This window comes from Mustela putorius, unplaced genomic scaffold, assembly GCF_011764305.1.
Source record: "Mustela putorius furo isolate JIRA1106 unplaced genomic scaffold, ASM1176430v1.1 tig00003875_pilon_pilon_pilon, whole genome shotgun sequence".
Lineage (NCBI taxonomy): Eukaryota > Metazoa > Chordata > Mammalia > Carnivora > Mustelidae > Mustela > Mustela putorius.
Genome location: NW_025422026.1, coordinates 5,647,616 through 5,669,336, shown reverse-complemented (window position 1 = coordinate 5,669,336; position 21,721 = coordinate 5,647,616). Strand labels below are relative to the sequence as shown.

At 57.1% G+C, this 21,721-nt stretch overlaps 1 protein-coding gene across 8 annotated transcripts in view; it reads left to right on the top strand.

Moving 5' to 3' along the window:
• Window positions 1-21,721, top strand: part of ZNF710 (zinc finger protein 710) — a 67,426-nt gene that overhangs the window by 41,195 nt on the left and 4,510 nt on the right. Inside the window, exons 1-5 of one of the 8 annotated variants that reach the window (XM_045067280.1) lie at window positions 144-4,135; window positions 4,283-4,383; window positions 14,724-16,215; window positions 19,015-19,206; window positions 19,721-19,895. In XM_045067280.1, the coding sequence (XP_044923215.1) occupies window positions 14,752-16,215; window positions 19,015-19,206; window positions 19,721-19,895 (1,831 nt within the window). In that variant the 5' untranslated portion in view covers window positions 144-4,135; window positions 4,283-4,383; window positions 14,724-14,751. Of the gene's footprint in view, window positions 1-143; window positions 4,384-5,295; window positions 5,841-7,438; window positions 10,425-14,112; window positions 14,216-14,273; window positions 14,449-14,723; window positions 16,216-19,014; window positions 19,207-19,720; window positions 19,896-21,721 lie in introns of those variants that run through there. The other 7 variants (XM_045067278.1, XM_045067277.1, XM_045067279.1 and 4 more) reach the window with 7 other exon arrangements.

Genomic DNA, 21,721 nt, shown 5'->3' with positions numbered 1-21,721 from the left:
TTTGGTCTTTGGGGCTGCCTTGATGGGTTGTTATATTTCTTTTTTTTTTAAGATTTCTATTTATTTATTTGATAGAGATCACAGGTAGGCAGGGATGCTGAGCAGAGAGCCCGGAGCAGGGCTCGATCCCAGGACCTTGGGACCATGACCTGAGCCGAAGGCAGAGCTTTAACTCACTGAGCCACCCAAGCGCCCCGGGTTGTAATGTTTCTGAAAAGACGATGTCTGGCACCTGTGAAGAGGGCTTCCACGTCTGGTGGGGAGAGGCCTTCCTGACTCTTCGAGGGCTCCGCTCTGGGCCCTGGGCCCGAGGGACCCTCACGGCCCACAAGCCCTGGGGTCGGGAATGCCAAGTCCCCAGACAAGCCAGGAGCTCCTTTGTGAGCTGAGAACGAAACTGGAACCTTGCATAAGGTCAGGTTCATTCCCAGCCTCTCTGTCCATGTCCCTGATTTGGCTGCTTTCTCTCCTTCACGATAGGAGATGCTTTTCCCACGTGGTCATGCTCATTCATGGGAGTGGTGAGAGCGTATTTTTCGTAGTATAAAAGACATGCCAGATATTCTAGGTGACACACATCGTGGGTGCACAAATATTGTAGTGGTGAAGCCAAAAAAAAAACGCCATTTACCAAACGCCAGCCCGCATGCTGGGTACTTTCACCCCATGATCCTGTTTAGTCTTCTCTACCCTTCTGTAGGGCGGGCAGCTTATCCCCATTTTACAGTTGAGCAAACTGAGGCTCTGCGAGGTGAAGCGAATCACCTAAGGCCATTCAGCCAGGCAGGCAGTGGCCCGGCTGACTCCACATCCCGCGGGATGGTGGGGAGGAAGCCTTCAAGCGGGACCACAGTCACCCCTGCTGAAGGCCAGATAGCTATTCATGTTATGATTGTCACCTCCACTGAAGTCGTTTTGGCCCTTGGGTCCCGGGACCACATGCATTTGAAGTTTTGTTTTCTGATTGTCACCTCCACTAAAGTCGTTTTGGCCCTTGGGTCCCGGGACCACATGCATTTGAAGTTTTGTGCCTGGGGATCCACGACCCAGAGCTCATGGCTCTGCAGCTGAGGCCTCTGGAGCCCCTGAGTATCATCCTTTGTGATCTAGACTGAATAGGGAACCAGATAGCGCTCTGGGCTGAGTGGGCCACTCGAGCAGCACTTCTCTGGGTCTGCGGATCCACCTCCCTGCTGGGGACCTGCCCTCCAGGGCCCCTCCTGGCTCTCCCTCCCAGGACCCCCTACCTTCCCGGACTCCCCTCACCTCTCCTCCAGCCTGCAGATGAGGCCTGCCGTGGCCCACCGAGTTCATGCCCAGGACTGGGCAGACTCAGCAGCCACCACCCGCACTGGGATGCCCAGCCCACCCACCCTGCCCGCCTCTCGCACAGTCGCAGGTGGCTTCCCTCCGCCCCCACGTGCATTCCTCCCCGGCCAGCCTGCGGGGTCCGCGAGTGTGCGTGTGCACGCCGGCTCCTGCCCCTTGCGTGGGTCCCGTCCCTCGCTGCATGAAGGTGACTAAGAATGGATGGATTTGCACGAGGCTCCCGCTCGCCGCTGATTCCGGCCCGGGTGGCCGGCGTGCGTGTCTGACGTCTGCCTGTGTACGCTGTCAGCCGAAATGTTGGGCCAGCTGTCCCTCCCCACCCCCCCGGGAGCTACATGGAGGCTTTCCGTGAATGAGAGGCATTTTCTACTCCTCTCCTGGCATAAATCCGTTCTCGAGTTGGGTGTGTGGGTGTGCAAAATAAATGTTGATTACGGCCTGGGCATCGGGAGACAGCCTTGCTGGGGGCTGACTCACACCGGCAGTGGTGGAGAGGAAGAAGGGGAGGGCTCTGGGCCCGGGCCGCCCTCCTCCAGCCTCATCCCCCAGCACCCTCTCCACCCGCGGCTCTTCTGTTCTCCTTACTGTCCCTTGTCCACCCTCTGCCTCCAGCCGGACAGACCCTCTTCCGTCCTGCATCTCTGGGGATGGGGGGCTTCCTAGCCAGCCTCCCCCATCTCGAGGCTTCCCTGCCCCTCTGCCCGACGTCCGTATACAGAGCCGCAGGGATCATACTCGCTGAGTTTAGTGGGCTCCGGGAAACCTCCTGACAGCTCTGGAAAAGGGGAACCTCGGTCCCCTGTTGCAGAAGAGACAGGCTCACACCAACGGCCGACTCTGCAGCCCGAGCCTCCGTGGCCTCCCGAAGTGCCACATGACAAGGAAGAATGTTCTTGACCCCCCCCCAGGCTGAAATGGTGGGGGGCAACGTTACTTTGTCCTTTTGTGGCACCCCCACAATTGCAGGCTCATTTCCAGTCTGCTCTTCTGCTCCGTGGTTCTTAGTCTTGGCCTTCTAACCAAACTGTGAGGCCCCTGAGAGTGGGGATCTTGGGGTCCCACCAACAGCCCGCACCAGCCTGGCCCAGCAGAGTGGATGGTGATGGGAAGAAGACAAACGTGAGCTCCTAGAAACCTAGTCCTTACTACGCTCCAGCATTGTTACCAGATTCGAGCTCCCTGATCTCCTCGCCCTTAAAAATACTGGCCAAGAAGGAAACTTAAACTCCGCCTTTTTCTGGTGATCTGGTGGCTTCAGGGCAGGTCACTGGACTCCGCTGTGAAGTGGGTCCTGTTGTGAGGCTCCCATGCCTCCCAGACACGATCTCATCAGCTACAAGCCTGACCTGAAGGAGGAGCTTTAAGGCAGGGCCTTGCCATATCCCTCCTCCCATTTTACAGATGGGAAAACCAAGTCCCAGGGAGGTTGAGGAAATTGCTCAAGGTCACACAGCTCATAAGTGGCAGAGACCGGGGGCAGGCCAAGCCTGCCAGCCTGAAGGCCAGGTTCCCTCCTTCACTCGGTTCATCTGCAGAGCCAGGGGCTGTCCATCCCTACTCACCCATCCCTTTTTGCTGCTTCCTGTCTCTTCCTCCCCGACCTTGCTCCCGACCTTGCTTCCTGAGGCGCTAAACCTGCCTCTTGGGGGAGAAGCAGAGCTGTTGTGTCATTCGTGCCTCTGTGGGCTCAGCAGGCCTCAGCCCGGGACGTGCTGTCTCCTGTGGCCAGGCCTTGCCAGCTGCACCCAACGGGGCGGGCCAGAAGCCCTTCCAGCAGAGCCTTTGAGTCCCGGGACTTAGGGAACGAATACCAGGCCCCAGACCCTGGCCCAGCAACGGGTCACAGCGTCCACAGAGGCTCACAGGCCTGTGGGGCACCCGAAGATCCACAGGCTCTTTCTTCCCCAGGTGACTTTGGTCTTGGAGGAGAGTAATACCATTTTTCACCGAGCTATCTATCCTCTCTGTCACTTTGAGACGCTGGGGCCACGGCGATAATCGGCTTCCTTGTCTTTCCGTGGTAAATCTCTTTGTTTCTCTTGTCATTTCTGATCACTCTAGATTGAACACAGAAATGCAGCAGGCAGGGTTGGGGGGATGCGGTTGGCTGGGCCGGAGCAGGGGGGGGGGCTGACCCTCCCCTCCTGGGGACTCAGGCAGAAGGGACCTAACTGGGGAAGAACATGGTTGTAACCAGTGCAAAGCCCACCTTCACCTCTTACTGACGGCGTGATGTGGACAAGTGACCGCTTTTCCAAGCCTCGGTCTGCCCATCTGTGAAATGAAAATTAAGATGCTTGTCTCCATGGGATGGCCCGCATCACGTGCCCAGCCCGTCACAGAAGCTCGGTAGATGATGGCTGGAGGGAAATGGGCCGACCACCTTCTGTCTGCCTTAGAGTGGGGAGATACAGAGCTGGTTAGCAGAGGGGACGTGTCTTCTTCTCGGAGACAGGTTAGAATTTTGGTGAAGAGTGAATCTTGAGGAAGGAACGGATCCGCCATCCCGTCTGGAGCGGGAACGTACGTCGCCTGGTAGATTGGGCATCCCGCACGTGGGGCTGGGGCCGGCGGCGCAGGGCCATGTGCGCGTGGGCTTCCGTGGGCTCCCCGGAGGAGGGATTCCGGACGTGGCTCATCCCACGCTCTAGTTCCTGCCCTTGCTGCATCCTCAGGGGACCTCCGGCGTCTCCCCCAGCTTAGGAGAGCAGGGTGCAGGCCCCTGGAGTGCCTGCTCCAGTGAGCCCTCACCCAGACACCTCCCAGGTATCCTCCCCGCCGTGCATCTGCCTCCTCCCCTCTACAGGTGAGGTCCGTGGGGAGCCTGCAGGGTGGCGGGCAGGGGGCCCCTTCTGGGGTGACTCTGCATCTGTGTCTCTAGGTTCTGGAGAAGCCGGGCTGGCGAAACGGGGGTTTCTTTTCCTTCCTTCCCTCCTTTTTCTTTTATCTTAAGCAAGAGATAAATAAATGTCGCCCTGAGATGACAAGAGAACATTGAAGGAGATAAAAAGCACAGCAAAAGGGAGTGAGAGACCGGAAGCAAAGGACAGAGGGGTAGGTGGACCATACCCCGCGCGCGGAGGGGAGAGATGAAAGAGGAAAGAGGAGATGGGAGCGCGGGACCAAGCGGCAGAGCAGAGGATGGGGTTGCCACGGAAACGGAAGGAGGGGAGGAATGGAGGGAGAGGAAGACAGGATGGAGAAGGCTGAGGTCCCCGCGAGGGCGGGGCTTGGTGAGGAAGAAGGGAAGCCATGAGGGGCTCCCACGGCTGACTCCGGCCCTGGCAGGGAAACTGAGGTCAGCAGGAGTAGAAGATGCAACTGGACAGCTCATCCCTGCCCAGAACTGGCCCGGGTCCTAGGGAGACCCAGCTGGAGTCAGCTGCACACAGTCCCCCCTTCCCCACCCCCACCCCCCCGACAGGGGCTGCCTCTCTCCAAGCCTCCGTTTCCACAACCGCACAACAGAAATGGTCCTCCGGTCCCCAGAGGGCTTCCCGGAAGCCGAGAGATTGTGTGTGCTCATCACAGGGCCCAACGGAGTTCAAGCCCAATAAAATGCCCTGTGGTTCCACCATCTGTGATTCTTATCTTTGTCCCATGAACTTGTAAGCCCAAGTTTTGTTTGTTTTTCCCTGTGACATGAAGCTGGTGATCTTTGGGTCCAGCACGGGGTCTTTGTCTGGAGAGCAGATGTGCTTTTTGCTTCTGGAACTGGAGGAAAGACATGGAGTTTTCTGGAAACACGAGGCCTGCTGTCCCTTCTCCTGGGAACTGGCGCTGGTCGTGGAGTTCAAGGAGCGGAAGTCTAGGCTCAGGAGAGGAGCTGGTTCTACCTGGGGCTCAGCAAAGGGCTTTTTTTTTTTTCTTTGCACTTGAATATGGGTCTTTGCAAAAGGACGGCCTTCGTTCTGGGTGCACACTTTGCTGGGAAGGCACGGGGGTGGGGGCGGGGGGGAGCACACAGACATGCTCTTTGCTCTGGCCTTGTCAGGGTAAGCTAACCGCAGGGCCAGCCAGCAAGCCAAGAGTTACATAAAGAGATACAGCATTATGACTTTTAATAAGGTCCAGGAAGGGAAAGTATTACATGCCTAGCTTCTTAGAACGTGGGGGAGTCAGGCCTGACTGGGGGTCATGGGGAGAGTCAGGGACAGCTTCCTGAGGAAGGGCAGCCCCCTAGAAAGGTAAAAGATGAGGAAGAACATTCCATTCAGGGGGAACAGCGTATGCAAAGGCTGTGTGCAGGCAGGTCTGTTAAAGATGAAAAAAGCCCACGTTTCTGGGGTGATAAGTCAGGGATCGAGCAGCACGCCCCGAAGCTGTCACATGGGCAGAAACCAATCACGCAAGTTCCTCTAAGTCCTTGGTGGAGGTGTTTGCACTTGACCGCGGGAACAGGGCGCACTTGACACCCTGAGCAGCGTGGGGAGCTAGGACTGTTCTAGCATTGGAGGCCAAGGACCAGCTGTGAGGGCCAACTCTCGAGAGCTCAGGACCCTTCCTTGCAGGTTAGTTGACTCCATTGCTGCCAGAGCCCACCGTGCCCACCGTGCCCGCCCTTGAGGCCCTCAGACCGTGGAAACAGACACCCCAGGGGGAGGCTGAGTGTGGAGTGACCACCATGTTTGTTGACATGGTTGGACAGAAATGTAGCCAGAATCAAGAGCTCTCAGGTTCCTCTTTGAGGTGGGGGGAGGGCTCGGGGCCTTGGCTTCCCACATCTCCAAATTTTTGATACTGGTGGACAGGAGGGTCCACAGAGTTCCTTCCAGCCCTGCCGATGAAGATTCCAAGGCCAGCCTTGAGGGTACACGGCGACAGTGTGCGCGCCGAGGCCCTTCAGCAGGGCCACTGTCCCGCTGTGGCAGAACCGAGCTTTCTTCCTTTGTGGTGAAGAAACAGACGCATCTGCCCAGGGAGCCTGTGGGGCGTCAGGTGGGAGGCTGGGGGCCCACGGCTTCTGGGGGCCTGGTGACTTCAGATCAGAGACACCGCATCATTCCCACACCCGCATCTCTACAGGCGGCGTGACATTTGCTCCCCTAATTTCTGCCTCAGATGCCTGGGTCATTTTTAGTCAGGCTCATTTCTATAAGGATCAGAGACCCTCCCGACCCATCTCAGGACAAGGGGCCCGACCCATCTCAAAAGCAGGGGTCGGGCCCATCCAGGGTACGGGGCTCCCCAGGCTCTCCCGAAGGTGCCTCAGTCCACCTCTGGCCAGGGCCCTGCTCCTCAGAGACCCAGGCACAGCCCCCAGCCCTCCCCTCCCACTCCCCATGCCTCAGGCTCGCTCAGCTCTGCCCATTCTTGACCTGGCCTGACTCCGTCTCACGGCGTGCCTGGGTGAATTCCTCGGACATCCCTGTGGTTGAGGGCGTGAGGCCTGATGCATAGCCAGGTTTCCAGAGAGGAGCCCGTCTGGCCCGAGTCCATTTGGGGCATGGGGAGGAGCAGGCCAGGATCTGGGTCCAGCTCCCATGGGTACCGCCTGTGTGGGGTGACCCCGCACTGGGAGCGGGGCAGCTGCCCTTAGGGGAGGGAGAGGAAGGAGCCCACGTGGGGTGAGCTGTTACAGCCTCAAGAAGGTAGGTTCTCCTTTTGAATCTCAGTCACCTAACATGGGGTTACGTTAGTTTCAGGTGTGCACGATAGTGACTCAGCATTTCCATACGTCACCCTGTGCTATCACCTGTGCGCTTCTGAATCCCCAGCACCTGCTTCCCCCACGCCCCTCTCCTCCCCTCGGGTCAGCAGCAGTGTTTTCACTAGAGTTACCTCTTTCTTGGTTTGTGTCTCTCTTTTTTTTCCCTTTGCTTTTTTTTTCCCTTTGTTTTGTTTCTTAAATTCCACCTATTAATAAAGTAGGATACTCCTAATTCACCCTCGAGGCCAGGTCACTGCGAGGGTGCTCGCCAGATCTTAACTAATTAACTGGGAGAATCAGGATCAGCTGGGGAACTTTTGGAACGCTAGGATGCCCAGGGGCGTCTGGTTGGCTCAGTCGGAAGAGCGTGCGACACTGGATCTCGGGGTCATGAGTTCGAGCCCCCGCGTTGGGTGTAGAGATTACTAAAAATAAATAAATAAAATTAAATTAAAAAGAAAATATCTCAGAAGATTCCAGGCCCAGGCACTGGTCCTCTTAATCAATTGAGGCCTTTGGACCCTGTGAAGCCAGGATGTCTGCCCTCGGGACAGTTTGCGAGGTCACACAAATACAGGGAGCCCAAGGTTGTGCCTCTCACCACGGGGACTCCATCCCTTGTTTCCTTGGGTGCAGGCGTCACAGCGTCCTGGAGGAGGGGACCTTACCCAGTGGCTGTCAGCTTTTGCCTCCCCCTTCCCCTAGCTTGGTGCCTCTCTCCCAGGACACTCCGTGGCGGACCCCCTCTGCTCCCCTCCAGTCCCTGTCCTCTGGGTGGGCCGGCTGCTGGCGAGATGATCGTAAACATACAGTCATGAATCAGCGTGATTGTACCAAGTTCTCCAGAGAAGCAGCACCAGTAGGATATATATATACAAAGAGAGAGCGAGATTTATTTTAAGGAATTGGCTCACCCAATTGTGGGGGCTGGCAAGTCCGAAATCTGCAGAGCAGGCTGGCAACGCGGGCAGGATTTCCATGATTCGGTCTTCAGGCAGAATCCCTTCTTCTCTGGGAAACCTCGGCTGTTCTCTGGAGGCTTACCACTGATTGGATAAGAGCTGCCAACATTAAGGAGGGCAGTCTGCTTTACTTCGGGTCAGCTGATTGTAGATGTTAATCACATCCACAGAAGCGTTCACAGCAACATGTAGATTAGTGTTTGAGCAAACAGCGGGCACCACGGCCCAGCCAAGTCTACAGGAATATTAACCTGAGGGCCTCAGGCTGTAGAAGAGGCCCTCGCTCTGCCCTCAGGCTAAGGAATGCTTCCTTGGAGGCAGTGCCTGCGCTGAACCCTAAAGGATGAGGGGTTATTCACTCGGGCTTGGCAGAGGAGTCAGCCTGTGCAAAGGGCCTGAGGTCGGAGACAGGCATGTATGTGTGTGTACATGTGAACACACACACTGCAGTCAGGAAGGCTTGGGAGGATCAGGTGTAGCAAGAAGTGTCTGAACACAGTGTACGTGTACATCAGGCCCTTGTGTGGTTTGTGGGTTGGTGACATGTGCTGGTGGCCCAGCCACCCCGACTCCTAGAGGCAGGCTCAGCAAATCTGTCCCTAGAGAAAAGGGGAAGCTGAGGCAGACAGAGACTCCCACACTTCCCCCTTGGCTGCTGCGCCCCACCCCCACCCGTGCCCTCAGCTCAGGCCTTAGGCTGCTGCATCCAGTGAAGGCCCCGGGCTGGCAGAAGTGAGACTGTGGCAAGGAGCCCCGAGGTTTGCACAAGACTCCAGCCCTGGCTTTTGCTTCCTCTTCCTTTCTGGGGATTTACCTTGAAGTCTGCAGTGAGGAAGACAGCCGAGGACACAGACGGCAGTTTTGCTACAAGTTGAAGTCCAGGAGTGCTCACAGGCCGGGTCATACCTGTAACCACTTTTTTCCTTCCCTGGGCTCAGCTACCTGTCCCCTCCACACCCAGGGGCAGAGGGCCCAGCGGCCCACACCCGTGCACATGCGCACACCCCCCACCCCCGCAGCTGGTGATGGGGGCAGAAAGGGGAGGCTGAATCACATTCCAAAGGGTGCAAATGCTAGACCAAGATGTGAGACCATTCTCTGCTCCCTATGGGGCCCTGAACTGTCTCCACTGGGCCCTGGGGCCTCAGCCCTGCCCCTACCCCACCCCAGTAAGGCACGCGCGCGCGCACACACACACACACACACACACACCGCTCCCCATGCCCTCCCCTACCCCGCCAGATCCTGGTGCCTCCACTGTAACTGAGTTCACTCCGGTCAGCTGCTTGAGTGCTCTCTGCTGTATCCCTACAACCAAGACCAGTACCAGCCCCTAGTGGGTACCCAGGAGCTCTGGCTGAGTTAGTGATTCAGTTGCCGGACTGGAGACATAGCGTCTCAGCCACCTGGTGCCTCAAGGCCAAGATGAAGGGGCCAAGGGCCAAACCTGCCTTCCAGCACAAGCCTGGAGCCCCCTGCAGCCTGTGTGTGGGCACAGGTGGGGGCACCTCTAGACCCTCAGGGTAGTCATCGAAGTGAGTGGATCACGAGTGCATGGGGACATCCCAAAGGGGGATCCTGTGCTGTCAGTTGGTTTTTGAGATGTCCTGGTGGTAGAATTTAGTCAAGGAATAACCTGCTGGTCACTTCCTTCCCGGGGGCCCTGAGGCAGACCAGGCTCCGGTGCCTTCCTCCCAAGCTCTGCCCTGCCATCTGTGTTCTAGGGACACTGGCCGCCCCAAGCTCCCCAGACCTCTCGGGCTCTCAGAGTGGGGATGCGTGAAGGGGCTCTCACTGACAGGAAAGGCACCTTCTAGAACAATGGGGGTGGGTAACAAGTGCTGCCCCATCTTGCAGAGGGGACCCTGGGGGACAGGCAGGTAGGCCAAGGATTAAACTGCCCTCAGTGTTCCGAGAAACCGCGTGTGCCCTTTTTACAAACAAAGAAACCAAGACCTTGTGTGGTCAGGTGACTCGTCCAGGGTCACACAGCAAGTCACCCTTAACGCATTTGACGAGAATGTTGGTGTTGACAGGAACCCTTATAGTACAGCAGCAGGTGAAGTGACAGCGCTCTGGGGGCCAGGGTCGCTGTCCAGGCCTCCTGCTGGGCCTCAGGGTGAGGCTTGGGGCCCTCCCCAGGGGGCTGGCCTGGGTGGTGCCTGGCCCGGGGATGTAGGGCTGCTCCTCCTTCCCTCCCCTTCCTCTGCCTCTACAGCTCCCCACCCCCTCCCTCTCTCTCCCCTCTTCCCTTCTCCCCTTCTTCTTCCTTGCCCCCTCCATGGCCTCTCATCCACCCCACCCCCCGTCCCAGTGTTTAAGCTACCACCAACCAGCTATTCTATCTCCTCTCTTTTCCTGCCTTTGCCATGTCCTTTCTGTCCACGCTGGGAACCCAGGGTGCCCCGGCAGAAGGCTGAGCTGCAGCCTGCCCAGAAGAGAGCCCAGGAAGGTCTGAGCTCCCCTTTCTTGGGGTCACCGTGGTGAGCTTTTATTCTGAGCGCCATATAAATTGGGGGGGGGTGGGCTGGCCTTGTCCTGAGAGGGGAGGCCACAAGGGGGACCGTGAAGAGGGAGCACCTGGCCCACAGGTGGTGCACACCTGGCAGGCTCTCCTCCAGGCCTGGGCAGTGTCGAGCTAGGGCATAAAACAGAAGGGCTGTAACCAGTGGGGGGGGGGGTGCCCAAAAGAGGACCCAGAAGAGAGAAATAGGGACACTGGTTTGCAGAGTCCCCAGCTTTGCACTCCTCGTTTCTGTGTCTGGTAGACAGAGCTCGCATGCACAATGCAGGTAAATTAGATTCCCTCTGTTTCTTTCTCTGAGCCTCTGTCTCAGCAAACAGGGCCCCTCTGAAACGTACATGCAGACGCAGGCGCGCACTCAGCCGACCCTGTCGCCCCACTGAACATGCACTGATGGGTTGGGGGGGGCGGTGTTCTGCTCAGCCAAGTGGAAGCACAGGGATCTGACGGGCCACGCAGGCACGGGCTGGTGCAGGGTTCCAGCAAGAAGTGCAGTCCGAGTAGAGGTGTGCTAGAGGGGTCCCCGGACCAGCTGGGCAGGGACAGCTCGGAGGCCTCCCAATTGGAGGTCACCTGGGCCCCCCCATCTGAGCACCTGCTGGCTCCTCGGAACCTGGGGGTGACCGGGCATCGCCTGGGAGCTAAGGCCAGGCTCAGAGCCGTGACACGACCTACCAGGTCGCACAGATTAAAGGCACAGAGCTGGAGGCCTGGGGCCCTGATGGGGCCAGACCGGAGGGCCCCCGGGCCTGCACGGCCCAGCTCTGCTGTGACTGAGGGGACACTTGAGCCTGTGACTGAGGCCCTGGGTTCCTGGGCTTCGTGGAGTGCATCTCGCCCCACCCCCCAGGGGCTTGTTTCAGGATTGAATGGCTCCCCTGGGACCTGGTGAGCACTCAGTTAATGGGAAGTTAGCTCTTCTGCCCATATTCAGGGTTAGTTGCTGGCACCTGTGTGCTCTTCCCCGCATGGGCACAAGCTCCTCTCGAGCGAGAAACCCGGGCAGGTCGCCTTTTACACCCAGGCCGAGGCTCCTGTCACAGAAACATTGACTCAGCCTGCCTGCTCCCAGAGGCAGGGGACGCCTGCTGGGTCAGAGGCTGGTGTGATCCTTAGGAGTGGTCCCTTGCACTCTTAAAGGGCACTCCTAGCAGGGACAATAAGCTGGAGGATGCCCCGCCCCACGGGGGACCACCTGTGCTCCCACGCCCCATCGGCTGCCAGAGGCCTGATGGTTTCTTCGCACATGTTCCCTCGAGGTCGCCAGGAGGGGAGGGTGCCGGCTTTGGGGCCACAGAGAGGAGCGCAGAAAGGGAACGAGCATCCATACTGCCATCCTCTTCTCTTCACCCACCCCACGAGGAGAGGAGACGCTGCTCCCCCGCCACACCCAAGAAGAAGCAGGCTGGGGAGGCTGTGGGATGTGCCTGAGCAAGGAAAGGGCAAAATCCGGTTTTGAACTCCAGACCCAGGGCCAAGTCCCCAGCACTGGTTCCACTGCTGGCGGTCAGTGGCTCCCTCCCTGGCCCTGACTTCACAGGAGTCTAGAAAAAGTGCTGAGCGGGTTCTTTGCTCAAACCCACAGTCAGCATAAGGGCTGCTCCTGGGTGCTGTGTCAGACTGGTGACCGGGGGGGGGGGGGGGGTGCGGGGAGGCGACGATGCTGCCCCACAGGATGGGCGTGGTGGGCACAGCGGTCTCTAAGGATTCACCCACTGACTCCCCCAGCTCGCATCTCCGAGCACAGGGCTGGACCCGGAGCAGGGATTTTATTAGCAAGCGTTTGTGGCACAAAGAAATGAATGGGTTCTCATCCCAGAAGCACCCCAACCTTTGCTGAATTGGGGGCCCCGGGAGGGAGACGTCTCTCTGCTCTATGGCCTTCATCAGGAAGCTCTTCTTCCGGGATCTGGGCGAATAAATAAGTTTAATTGTTTGCATTTGGTGAGGGCTTGATAATTAACAAATCCCCTTCATCTAGTTACGACCTCTGGGCTCTCACGATCCTTCCGTGGGTAGGTCTTTCCATCGCCATGTTTTTTGTTGTTGTTGTTTTTTAAGATTTTACTTATTTATTTAACAGGCAGAGATCACAATTAGGCAGAGGGGCAGGCGGGGGCGGGGGGGAAGCAGGCTCCCTGCTGAGCTGAGAGCCCTACTCGAGGCTCAATCCGAGGACCCTGGGATCATGACCTGAGCCGAAGGCAGAGGCTTTAACCCACTGAGCCACCCAGGCGCCCCCCATCGCCATGTTTTAGATGGAGAAACTGAGGTGCAGAAGAGACTTTGAAGTGACCTTTCTTAGTCCCTTGTAAGTGACAGAGCTCAGACTTGGGGCCAAGCTGCCCACCCCCATTCCATGCAGTGGGGCATTGGGGCAGGGCTGAATGAGGTTTAGCCCTTCCGGCCTGTTCCGGATGGACCCTGAGCCCGCGTCAGGTTCCGTTCCACCTGACCCTCCCACGAGAGCCTGACTTTAAGATTAATAGTTTAATCTTTAGTGTCCATTTCAAGGAAGCTAAATTCCTGTCTGGGGTGTTTTATTTTTAGCCAGCTTCAGGAAGGGGAAGCTCCATTGGCCTGTGGGGGGGAGGGAGGCAGGAGGCCCAGAGCCAGTTTCCTGAGGAAGGGCTGAAGCCCGCCATGCCCCTGACCCTGACCCTGGGACCAGAGCTGGCCGGGCAGCCAGGAGCCACCCCAGCAATAATCTTTCCCCTCCCTATGGAGCACTTATGATGGGACTGCGCCGAGTGGGGGTGGGCCTTGCAGTCAGGCTGAGTGTCCCAGGCCAGGGAGGAGGCCCTCCCACATCCGGGGCACACACAGCAGTCCTGGGGAGGCCTGGAGAGGGTGCCTGGGCCCGAGGGAGGGCCAGGGAGTCCCAGGAACAGGTGGAATTTGAGGGAAGCCTGGGAGGCTGGTGGGAGGAGCCGTGTGCAAAGGCCCGTTACCCAGACTGCGCCCCCAGGAAGGCAGGGAGCCCGTGCACCAGGGTTTGGACCCCGACAGGTGAGAGCATTGGCTTTTTTAGAAGAACCGATCAGGTCAGAGCGCGTGCCTGCGAACCTGAGGGTCGACTCTTGGTCTTTATTTCAGACAGTGCTCTCAAACGTTGGCGTTAACCATCATGGGGACTTGCGTCAGATCACATTTTACATGGAACGCCAGTGTACAAAGCAGAGGAAAGGCCTACTTTTAATCGGCATAAATTTAGATATCTAAATGTGTAATACTTCGCTAATCCAGAACAATCACCTGTTAGAGAGACACAGTCGTGGAGCATCAGGCTTCATAGATAGGTGGTAACCCTGAGATCGACCTTGGCACCTGATTTATTTTTGTGTTACCTTATTTTTGCCATATATTTGTTTTCTTTCCCCCCACCTCAATATAGATAGAGATAGATCTCTATCTGTATTGATATTTTTTTTAAAAAACCAAAACGGGGTGCCTGGGTGGCTCAGTTAAGTGTCTGCTTTCGGCTCAGGTCATGATCTCGGGGTCCTGGGATCAAGTCCCGCATCAGGCTCCCTGCTCAGTGGGGAGCCTGCTTCTCCCTCTCCCTCTGCTCTGCCGCCCACTTCTCTCTCTCTCTTTCTCCAATAAATGAGTAAATAATCTTTATATATATGTAGTAATAATGAAAACACATTTAAAAAAATAAAAACTAAAAACCACAACAGCTCATTCATATGGTCAAGCCCTTACTGATGGTCATGGTTGTTTAACGCCTCACTGTATGGTCTCAAGGTCTGTGTAAAATTCATTACCTTGGGGAACAAAGCCAGTGGGGCTACAAAATGTCCTGGGGGAAGGCGTATATTACGTTTGAGGAAATGGGTTCTCTAAAATCGATTTTTGAAAGAGACGAATCTTTATTTTTTTACAATTTCAAATCAGCTTTTTGGAGGAACTCTCTGGAAGGACGTTCTGGGGAACATAGTTTGAGAACCACTGTGGAAATGCTACCTTCCTGTTAACAGGTGGGAAGACTGAGGCCGGCGAGGGGGCACAGCTTATCTGGGATCCCACAGGGAGATGGAGATGATGGGCAGATCCACAGAGGGCGTCCCCATGATGACAAGGGTGTCCTGTTCCCAAGACAGCGGGAGAAACACACCAGGGACAGACACAGCCCAAATTAGCCAAGTCTCTGCTGAACGTGTGTGTGTGTGTGTGTGTGTGTGTGTGTGTGTGTGTATCTGTTTTGTGTGCAGCCTGGAGCCGGCTGTGTTGACGCTCCCTTCTCCTCCTGCAGCGATGCCCTCCTAGCCAGCCGCCACGGGATGGAGGGCTTCATGGACTCAGGGACACAGACGGATGCCGTGGTGGTGCTGTCCTTGGCTCAGGCTGCCGTGCTGGGCCTGGTCTCGGAAAATGAGCTCTTCGGAGCCACCATAAGCGCCGAAGCCTTCTACCCGGACCTGGGGCCCGAGCTGTCCGGGACGGCCATGGGGGAGCCCGGGCCCCCCGGCCCCGACGTCTACCAGCTGGCCTGCAACGGGAGGGCCTTGGAGGAGCCGGTGGAAGAGGAGGTGCTGGAGGTGGAGGCCGCCTTTGAGAAGCACACCCGGCGGAAGACGCGGCCACCTGTACGGCTGGTGCCCAAGGTCAAGTTTGAGAAGGTGGAGGAGGAGGAGGAGCAGGAGGTCTACGAGGTGTCCGTGCCCGGTGACGACAAGGATGTGGGCCCTCCCGAGGCCCCTGCCGAGGTGGCCGGCGGCGGTGGCGAGGCCCTGGTGCAGAGCAGCGCTGTCAAGATGATCGACCTGAGCGCCTTCAGCCGCAAGCCCCGGACACTGCGCCACCTGCCCCGAGCCCCGCGGCCAGAGCTGGATGCCACCGCCTACGACCCCCACTTCCCCGACCCGGCCCGGGATGGCTTCCCAGAGCCCGGCGTGGCGCTGCCCGGGCCGGAGCCCCTGCCGTCCTCCGAGTGTAGCTTCGAGGCGCCCCACCTGGCCCCACTGGGCGACCCCGAGGCCCCCGCCCTGGAGTCGCCGGAGCCCGTGAAGCCAGAGCAGGGCTTCGTGTGGCAGGAGGCCAGCGAGTTCGAGGCGGACGCGGCCGGCTCCACAGTGGAGCGCCACAAGAAGGCGCAGCTGGACCGGCTGGACATCAACGTGCAGATCGACGACTCCTACCTGGTGGAGGCGGGCGACCGGCAGAAGCGCTGGCAGTGCCGCATGTGCGAGAAGTCCTACACGTCCAAGTACAACCTGGTGACGCACATCCTGGGCCACAACGGCATCAAGCCGCACTCGTGCCCGCACTGCAGCAAGCTCTTCAAGCAGCCCAGCCACCTGCAGACGCACCTGCTGACACACCAGGGCACCCGGCCCCACAAGTGCCAGGTGTGCCAGAAGGCCTTCACGCAGACCAGCCACCTCAAGCGCCACATGCTGCTGCACTCGGAGGTCAAGCCCTACAGCTGCCACTTCTGCGGCCGCGGCTTCGCCTACCCCAGCGAGCTCAAGGCGCACGAGGTGAAGCATGAGAGCGGCCGCTGCCACGTCTGCGTGGAGTGCGGCCTGGACTTCTCCACACTGACGCAGCTCAAGCGCCACCTGGCCTCCCACCAGGGCCCCACCCTGTACCAGTGCCTCGAGTGCGACAAGTCCTTCCACTACCGCAGCCAGCTGCAGAACCACATGCTCAAGCACCAGAACGTGCGGCCCTTCGTGTGCACGGAGTGCGGCATGGAGTTCAGCCAGATCCACCACCTGAAGCAGCACTCCCTCACCCACAAGGTAGGGGGACTTGTGGGGGGGTACCAAGCCACCTGCACTGGGGGGGAGGGTTGCCAGGGGGGAGGGGGGCTCTAGCCACTTGCCCTCCTGGGGCTGTTGGGGGAGGGGACCTAGCTGCCGGCCCTCCCTGGGGGCTGCCCTGGCGCCTCTGCTCCTCCCCCCCACATCCTCCCCAGCACCTCTCCTTCCCCCCAAGGGGCCTGGCCCCAGGCCTGAGGCTCTTTCCTCTCCTCCTGCAGGCCTTGTCCAGTGCTCCCCAAAGTCCTGCTTCAGATCCCTTAGGGAGCTATAGAGACGGGAGGCAGATGAACCTGTCATGTTTATAATTACATATTCTTTCGGAGTCGTATTAGAAAAAAAATACAGTTGAAACTCAGGGCTTTTTTTTTTTTTAACAGTAAAACTTAATTTTTGAAGTTTTTGAATAAAATGTTGGAGAAGCCCCAGCAGGCCCTGGGGAACCCAGTTGGAGAACCTCCGAAGCAGCCAGCCCTCCCAGAGGGCGGAGGCCACAGGGCAGTGGACGAGACGGTCAGAAGTGGAGGTTTTCTTTGCTCCTTGTAATTACCGAACTGTGTCCAAACCTGTGGTTTCCCTTTAGGAAAAAGCTTAAATATATTTCATTTTAAAAGGGAACCGAAAGAAGGAAAAATATCTGTTATGGAAAAGGACACAAACCAGGCAGAGCGATTTGTAGGGATGAAAGATGGAGCACACTGGCCTTGTCCACTGTGTCCTCGAGACATTACTTTGACCCACTGTCCCCCACCATTCTCTTCCTCCCCACAAGCCACCCTGCCTTTCAGCCACTGTCACCCCTTCCAAGAGGGCCTTCTGTCCAGGCTGATGGAATGAGGCCTTTTGGGTCCCACAGCCTCACTCGGCCCTCAGCTTACACCATCGTCTCCACCCTGAATCCAACCAACTTCACGTTTTGCAGTTCAACGTGCAAGAGCTCCCTTGTTCCATAATGGCAGCTGTAGGCCACTCGGGGTCCAGCCTGCGTCCTCACCTCTCCCAGTGGACGCTGCAGCGAGTGGTGGGGTTGGGGGTGACTCCCTCCTTCCCCACCTGGGGACTATCTTCCTCTAGAGCAGAGATGACTTGTAGGCTTTGGCCGCTGCTCCCCAGTCAGTAGGGTACAGCTGCCCAGAGTGTGATGTTAAGAAGGATTCTGAAGCTGAGTCCAGGCTCGGCCATAAAAGTGGGACCGTGTGTCGAGTGAAACCAGACGACTGACTGACTTCATGTCTGCAGGGGGCGGTGGTGGGAGCCATAAGCACATGGACCCTCTCTGTGCCATTTTTCTTCTCTACTAAAAAGCCCCATAAGTCTGCAAAGTGTTAAAAGAGAAATAATACCGTGAAGAAAATCTGAGAACAAAAATCAGAGGCCGGCAAGATGGAAAACATGCCTGTCGTCAGTCTGGATTTGCACAGTGCGTGCATATATGTACTTAGGGAGTCAGCGCCCGGAGGTGGGGCCCCCTGGTGGTCAGACACATCTTCAGTGTGTCCCCCGAGTCCAGATACAGGACACACAGCCCCGTCTGCTGAAGGAGGTAGACAGAGGCGCTGCCACCTTGTAATACAAAACTCACGTACGCAGTCTGGACAGCAGCTGTGACCCCAAACACATGTCTGTCCCACTGGGGGTCTACTGTGTGACTGGCTCAGCAGAGAGATCAGGTCCCCGCATTTGTCCTGACTTTATTCCCCCCAACAATACGTCGGACCTCCTGTGCCCACAACACCCTGTCCCATTCTGGGGTCCCCTCCAGACCGTGGACAAGCCTGTTACAGTCAAACCAGAGGCTTTGCCACTGGAAGCATTGTCTCCCGGGGCAGGTGTCCCAAACTACTTCAATGATAAGAATCATCTCAGCAACCTGTTGAGACCAAAGATTCCTGGGCCCGGCCCCTCCAGGGAGGAATCTTCCAGAGACTGCGTGAGCAACAAGACGGTTGGTTCTTATCACCAGGGAAGCTTGGGAAACTCTCACGGGGTAAACTAGATGGGCTCCAGAGGTTTGAGAACTCTGCATTCAGACGAAAGTGTCATTTTTCTTTCTTTCTTTTTTTTTTTTTTTTTAAAGATTTTATTTATTTGACAGAGAGAGACACAGTGAGAGAGGGACCACAAGCAGAGGCTTAGGAGAGGGAGAAGCAGGCTTCCCGCTGAGAAGGGAGCCCGAAGCGGGGCTCAATCCCAGGACCCCAGGATCACAACCCAAGCTGAGGGCAGACGCTTAACTGACTGAGACACCCAGGTGCCCCTGAAGTGTCATTTTTTCCTTAGTGTCCATACTTTCCATCAGATTGTCAAGGGGGGTCCATGAGCCAGAAGGACCGCTGAGACAGAACACTAAGAGGAAAAACACATACATGTGCCCTTGACCTGAGGACAGTCCACCAAGCTGTGGCTGTCTCCTTGACCACAGATCCCAGATGCCTGGCATGATGCTTCCCAGTAGATGGTTCCTGGATGAACGAATGAACGAGTATACACATTTGCCTTGGGGCAGACCTAGAGGTATACCTGCCCAGGTGGGCAGGAGACAGCAGGTGTGTGGGTAGGAACCGGAAGGCTTTCTGGAGATGGTGGCCCTGTCCTGACATTCTCCCAGTGGCTTTCCACGAGTGGGACCCATCCAGAACACCCCCAGGAAGTCGGTTTCTGGAAGCCGTGCACACACTCAGACATTGTGCCCCTACCCCTGCACACACCCACACTCTTCCAGAGGCTGTGCCCATCGTGTGGCCTGACCATCATCTCTACCCCCACCCCCACCCCCTCCAGGGCGTGAAGGAGTTCAAGTGTGAGGTGTGCGGCCGGGAGTTCACCCTGCAGGCAAACATGAAGCGACACATGCTGATCCACACCAGCGTCCGGCCCTACCAGTGCCACATCTGCTTCAAGACCTTCGTGCAGAAGCAGACCCTCAAGACCCACATGATTGTACACTCGCCTGTGAAGCCATTCAAATGCAAGGTATGGGGCTGTCAGCGTCCCTGGGCAGGACATCCCCAAGGGTGGCCCTGGGTGGGCATGATGGCGGCAGCTGGGACCTGCCCAGAGCTGACCAAGCAGGGGGAGCCCAGTTTGGGGTGAAAATGCCGAGGCTCAGGGTTGCAGGGGTGGGTCACCGTGGGTCATGGCGTTCAGAGCCTATATGCTGTTGAGGTGGTATTTTTTTGGAAGGTGGGGAGGGGATGAAGGTCCTGGCACAGCCAGAGGGAAGAACCCCAGGCATGGGACTCAGTGTGGCTGGAGACCCCAGCCCTGGGTTTCTGGTAACTCTGGCTCAGGTAGAGTAGAGCAGTGACCTTGGTTCTATGACTCTCAGGCCTCTAGGGTTGGTCACCTAGGAAAGGACAGAGTGAGCACTGTCCATAGCGAATGGGATTCAAGCCCCCGCAGGGAGGTGGGAGCAGGCTGGGGGTGGGGGGAGGGGCGCCCCCCCCGCCCCCCGGAAGGCTCCTGATGCCCAGTCGGCGTGTTGCAGGTGTGTGGCAAGTCCTTCAACCGCATGTACAACCTGCTGGGTCACATGCATCTGCACGCGGGCAGCAAGCCCTTCAAGTGCCCCTACTGCTCCAGCAAGTTTAACCTCAAGGGCAACCTGAGCCGGCACATGAAGGTCAAGCACGGTGTTATGGACATCGGCCTGGACAGCCAAGGTGGGTGGGCCACGCACAGTGGGCGGTGCCGGAGCGGTCCCATCACAGCTCACTCGGGAGCCTCCTGTCCAATCAGGGGCTGGGGAAGGCTGGCCAGGCCTGAGACCTCACTGGGCTGGGCTGCGGGCTGGCCGGGAGGCGCCCTGGAAGGTGGTGCTGGCGATGGGGCGTGTATGTATGCTTCAGAGGACTTCAGCGGGCTCACGTAAACTATGATAAATAAAAATACTAACCACTATTGATTGAGTGCTGACTGTGTGCCAGGCCTTTATTAACTCAGGGACTCCACATGGGGAGGTTGGCTCTGCTAATCATACCCATCTTAGAGATGCAGAAGCTGAAGGACAGAGAAGTTAGGTACTCATGGAGGATCACAACACCTAGGCATGGGGGGAGGACAGACATTTGTATAACTGTGACATTGACATTTAAAAGAAACGCTTGGCTGGGAAAGGAAATAACAAAAGGGGATAGGGCAGCCAGAGAGATGAGGGAAGCTGGGTGAGGTCCCAGTCCCATCTACAGGAGGGTGTGTGGACAGCCCCAGGGAGAGCTCTGAGCTTCCCAGCAGCCAAGGCAAAAAGTGTGACCACAATCCATCACACTTTTCATGGTGCTTGCCAAAGACCATGTAGGCCACGCACTTAGAGGAGGAGCCTCACCTCTGCAGTCCGTAGCTGTTTCATAGGCTGGTGTTGTGACATCCCTAAGTGTGAGCGACAGCCTGTGCCCTCCACATTCATCAGTTGTGGAAGAACATTAGTCTCTCTGGCCTTATTGAGGGGAGAAGGGACTTTAGAGATTCTACTGGAAGAAAGAGCTGATAGCACTTTGGAAAGGCTCCCTGGGTGGTCTGGAGCTAGCTGACTGTCTGGCATGCCTTCTCAGACCACATAGCAGGGAACAATACGGGTGAGTTAACCTGCCTGGATGACATTACTCGCAGGCAGTCAGTCAGAGGTTGGGTATGGCTGCGGGCACCCTAACTTGGTTTTGCAGCAGCTAACCAGGGAGTGGCCTGGGTTTTCTGGCAGAAACGGATGCCCTCAGTTTTCTATTCTTGTGAGCAAGGATGCAACCCCATTAGCTGCACAGACGTGCTCTGTGCAGCCCCTTCCAACTCAGAATGTGGTATGAGAACCAACAGTATCAGCATGGCCTGGGATGTTGCTGGAACTGCAGACTCAGCCCTCCCTCACACCTGCCGAATCAGAATCTGCATTTCAAAAAAGACCCCAGGGCAATCTGTCACACCGTAGAGTTTTAGAGGCCTGAACTTTGGTTTGCATTGGAATCACCTGGAAATCTGTTAAAACAAATGGCAGGGCTCCACCCCCGGAGCATCTGAATCTGTAGGTCTGGGATAGGGTTGCAGAATTTGCATTTCCAGCAAGTTCTCAGGGGATATACCAAAGCTGCCAATGAAGGACCTCACTTGGAGAACCTTTGATCTGGACTCTAAAGGTCTGATTCTCTAACTTGGCCGTGCATCGGAAGCACCTGGGGAATTTTTAAAATGCTGATGCCTGAGTCCCAACTCCAGAGAGTCCGAAGTAAGTGATCTGGCATATGGCCTGGGATCAGCACTTTAAAGCACTTTAGATAATTCTGTGTGTACTAGGGTCTGACTAGCCACAGTCTGGCAGACCCGCCATGTACCAAACCCAACCAGGAGGGACCGGAGCAGAATTTGTCCTTTTGGAAACAGCTGTCCCTGCACATGTTGTCCCCAGGGAATGGTGGAGGCACACACTCTTTCTGTCTGAGGTCAGTAACAGGGATGCATAGGACTGTTTTCTTCCTGACTTCTCCAGATGACAGGCAGT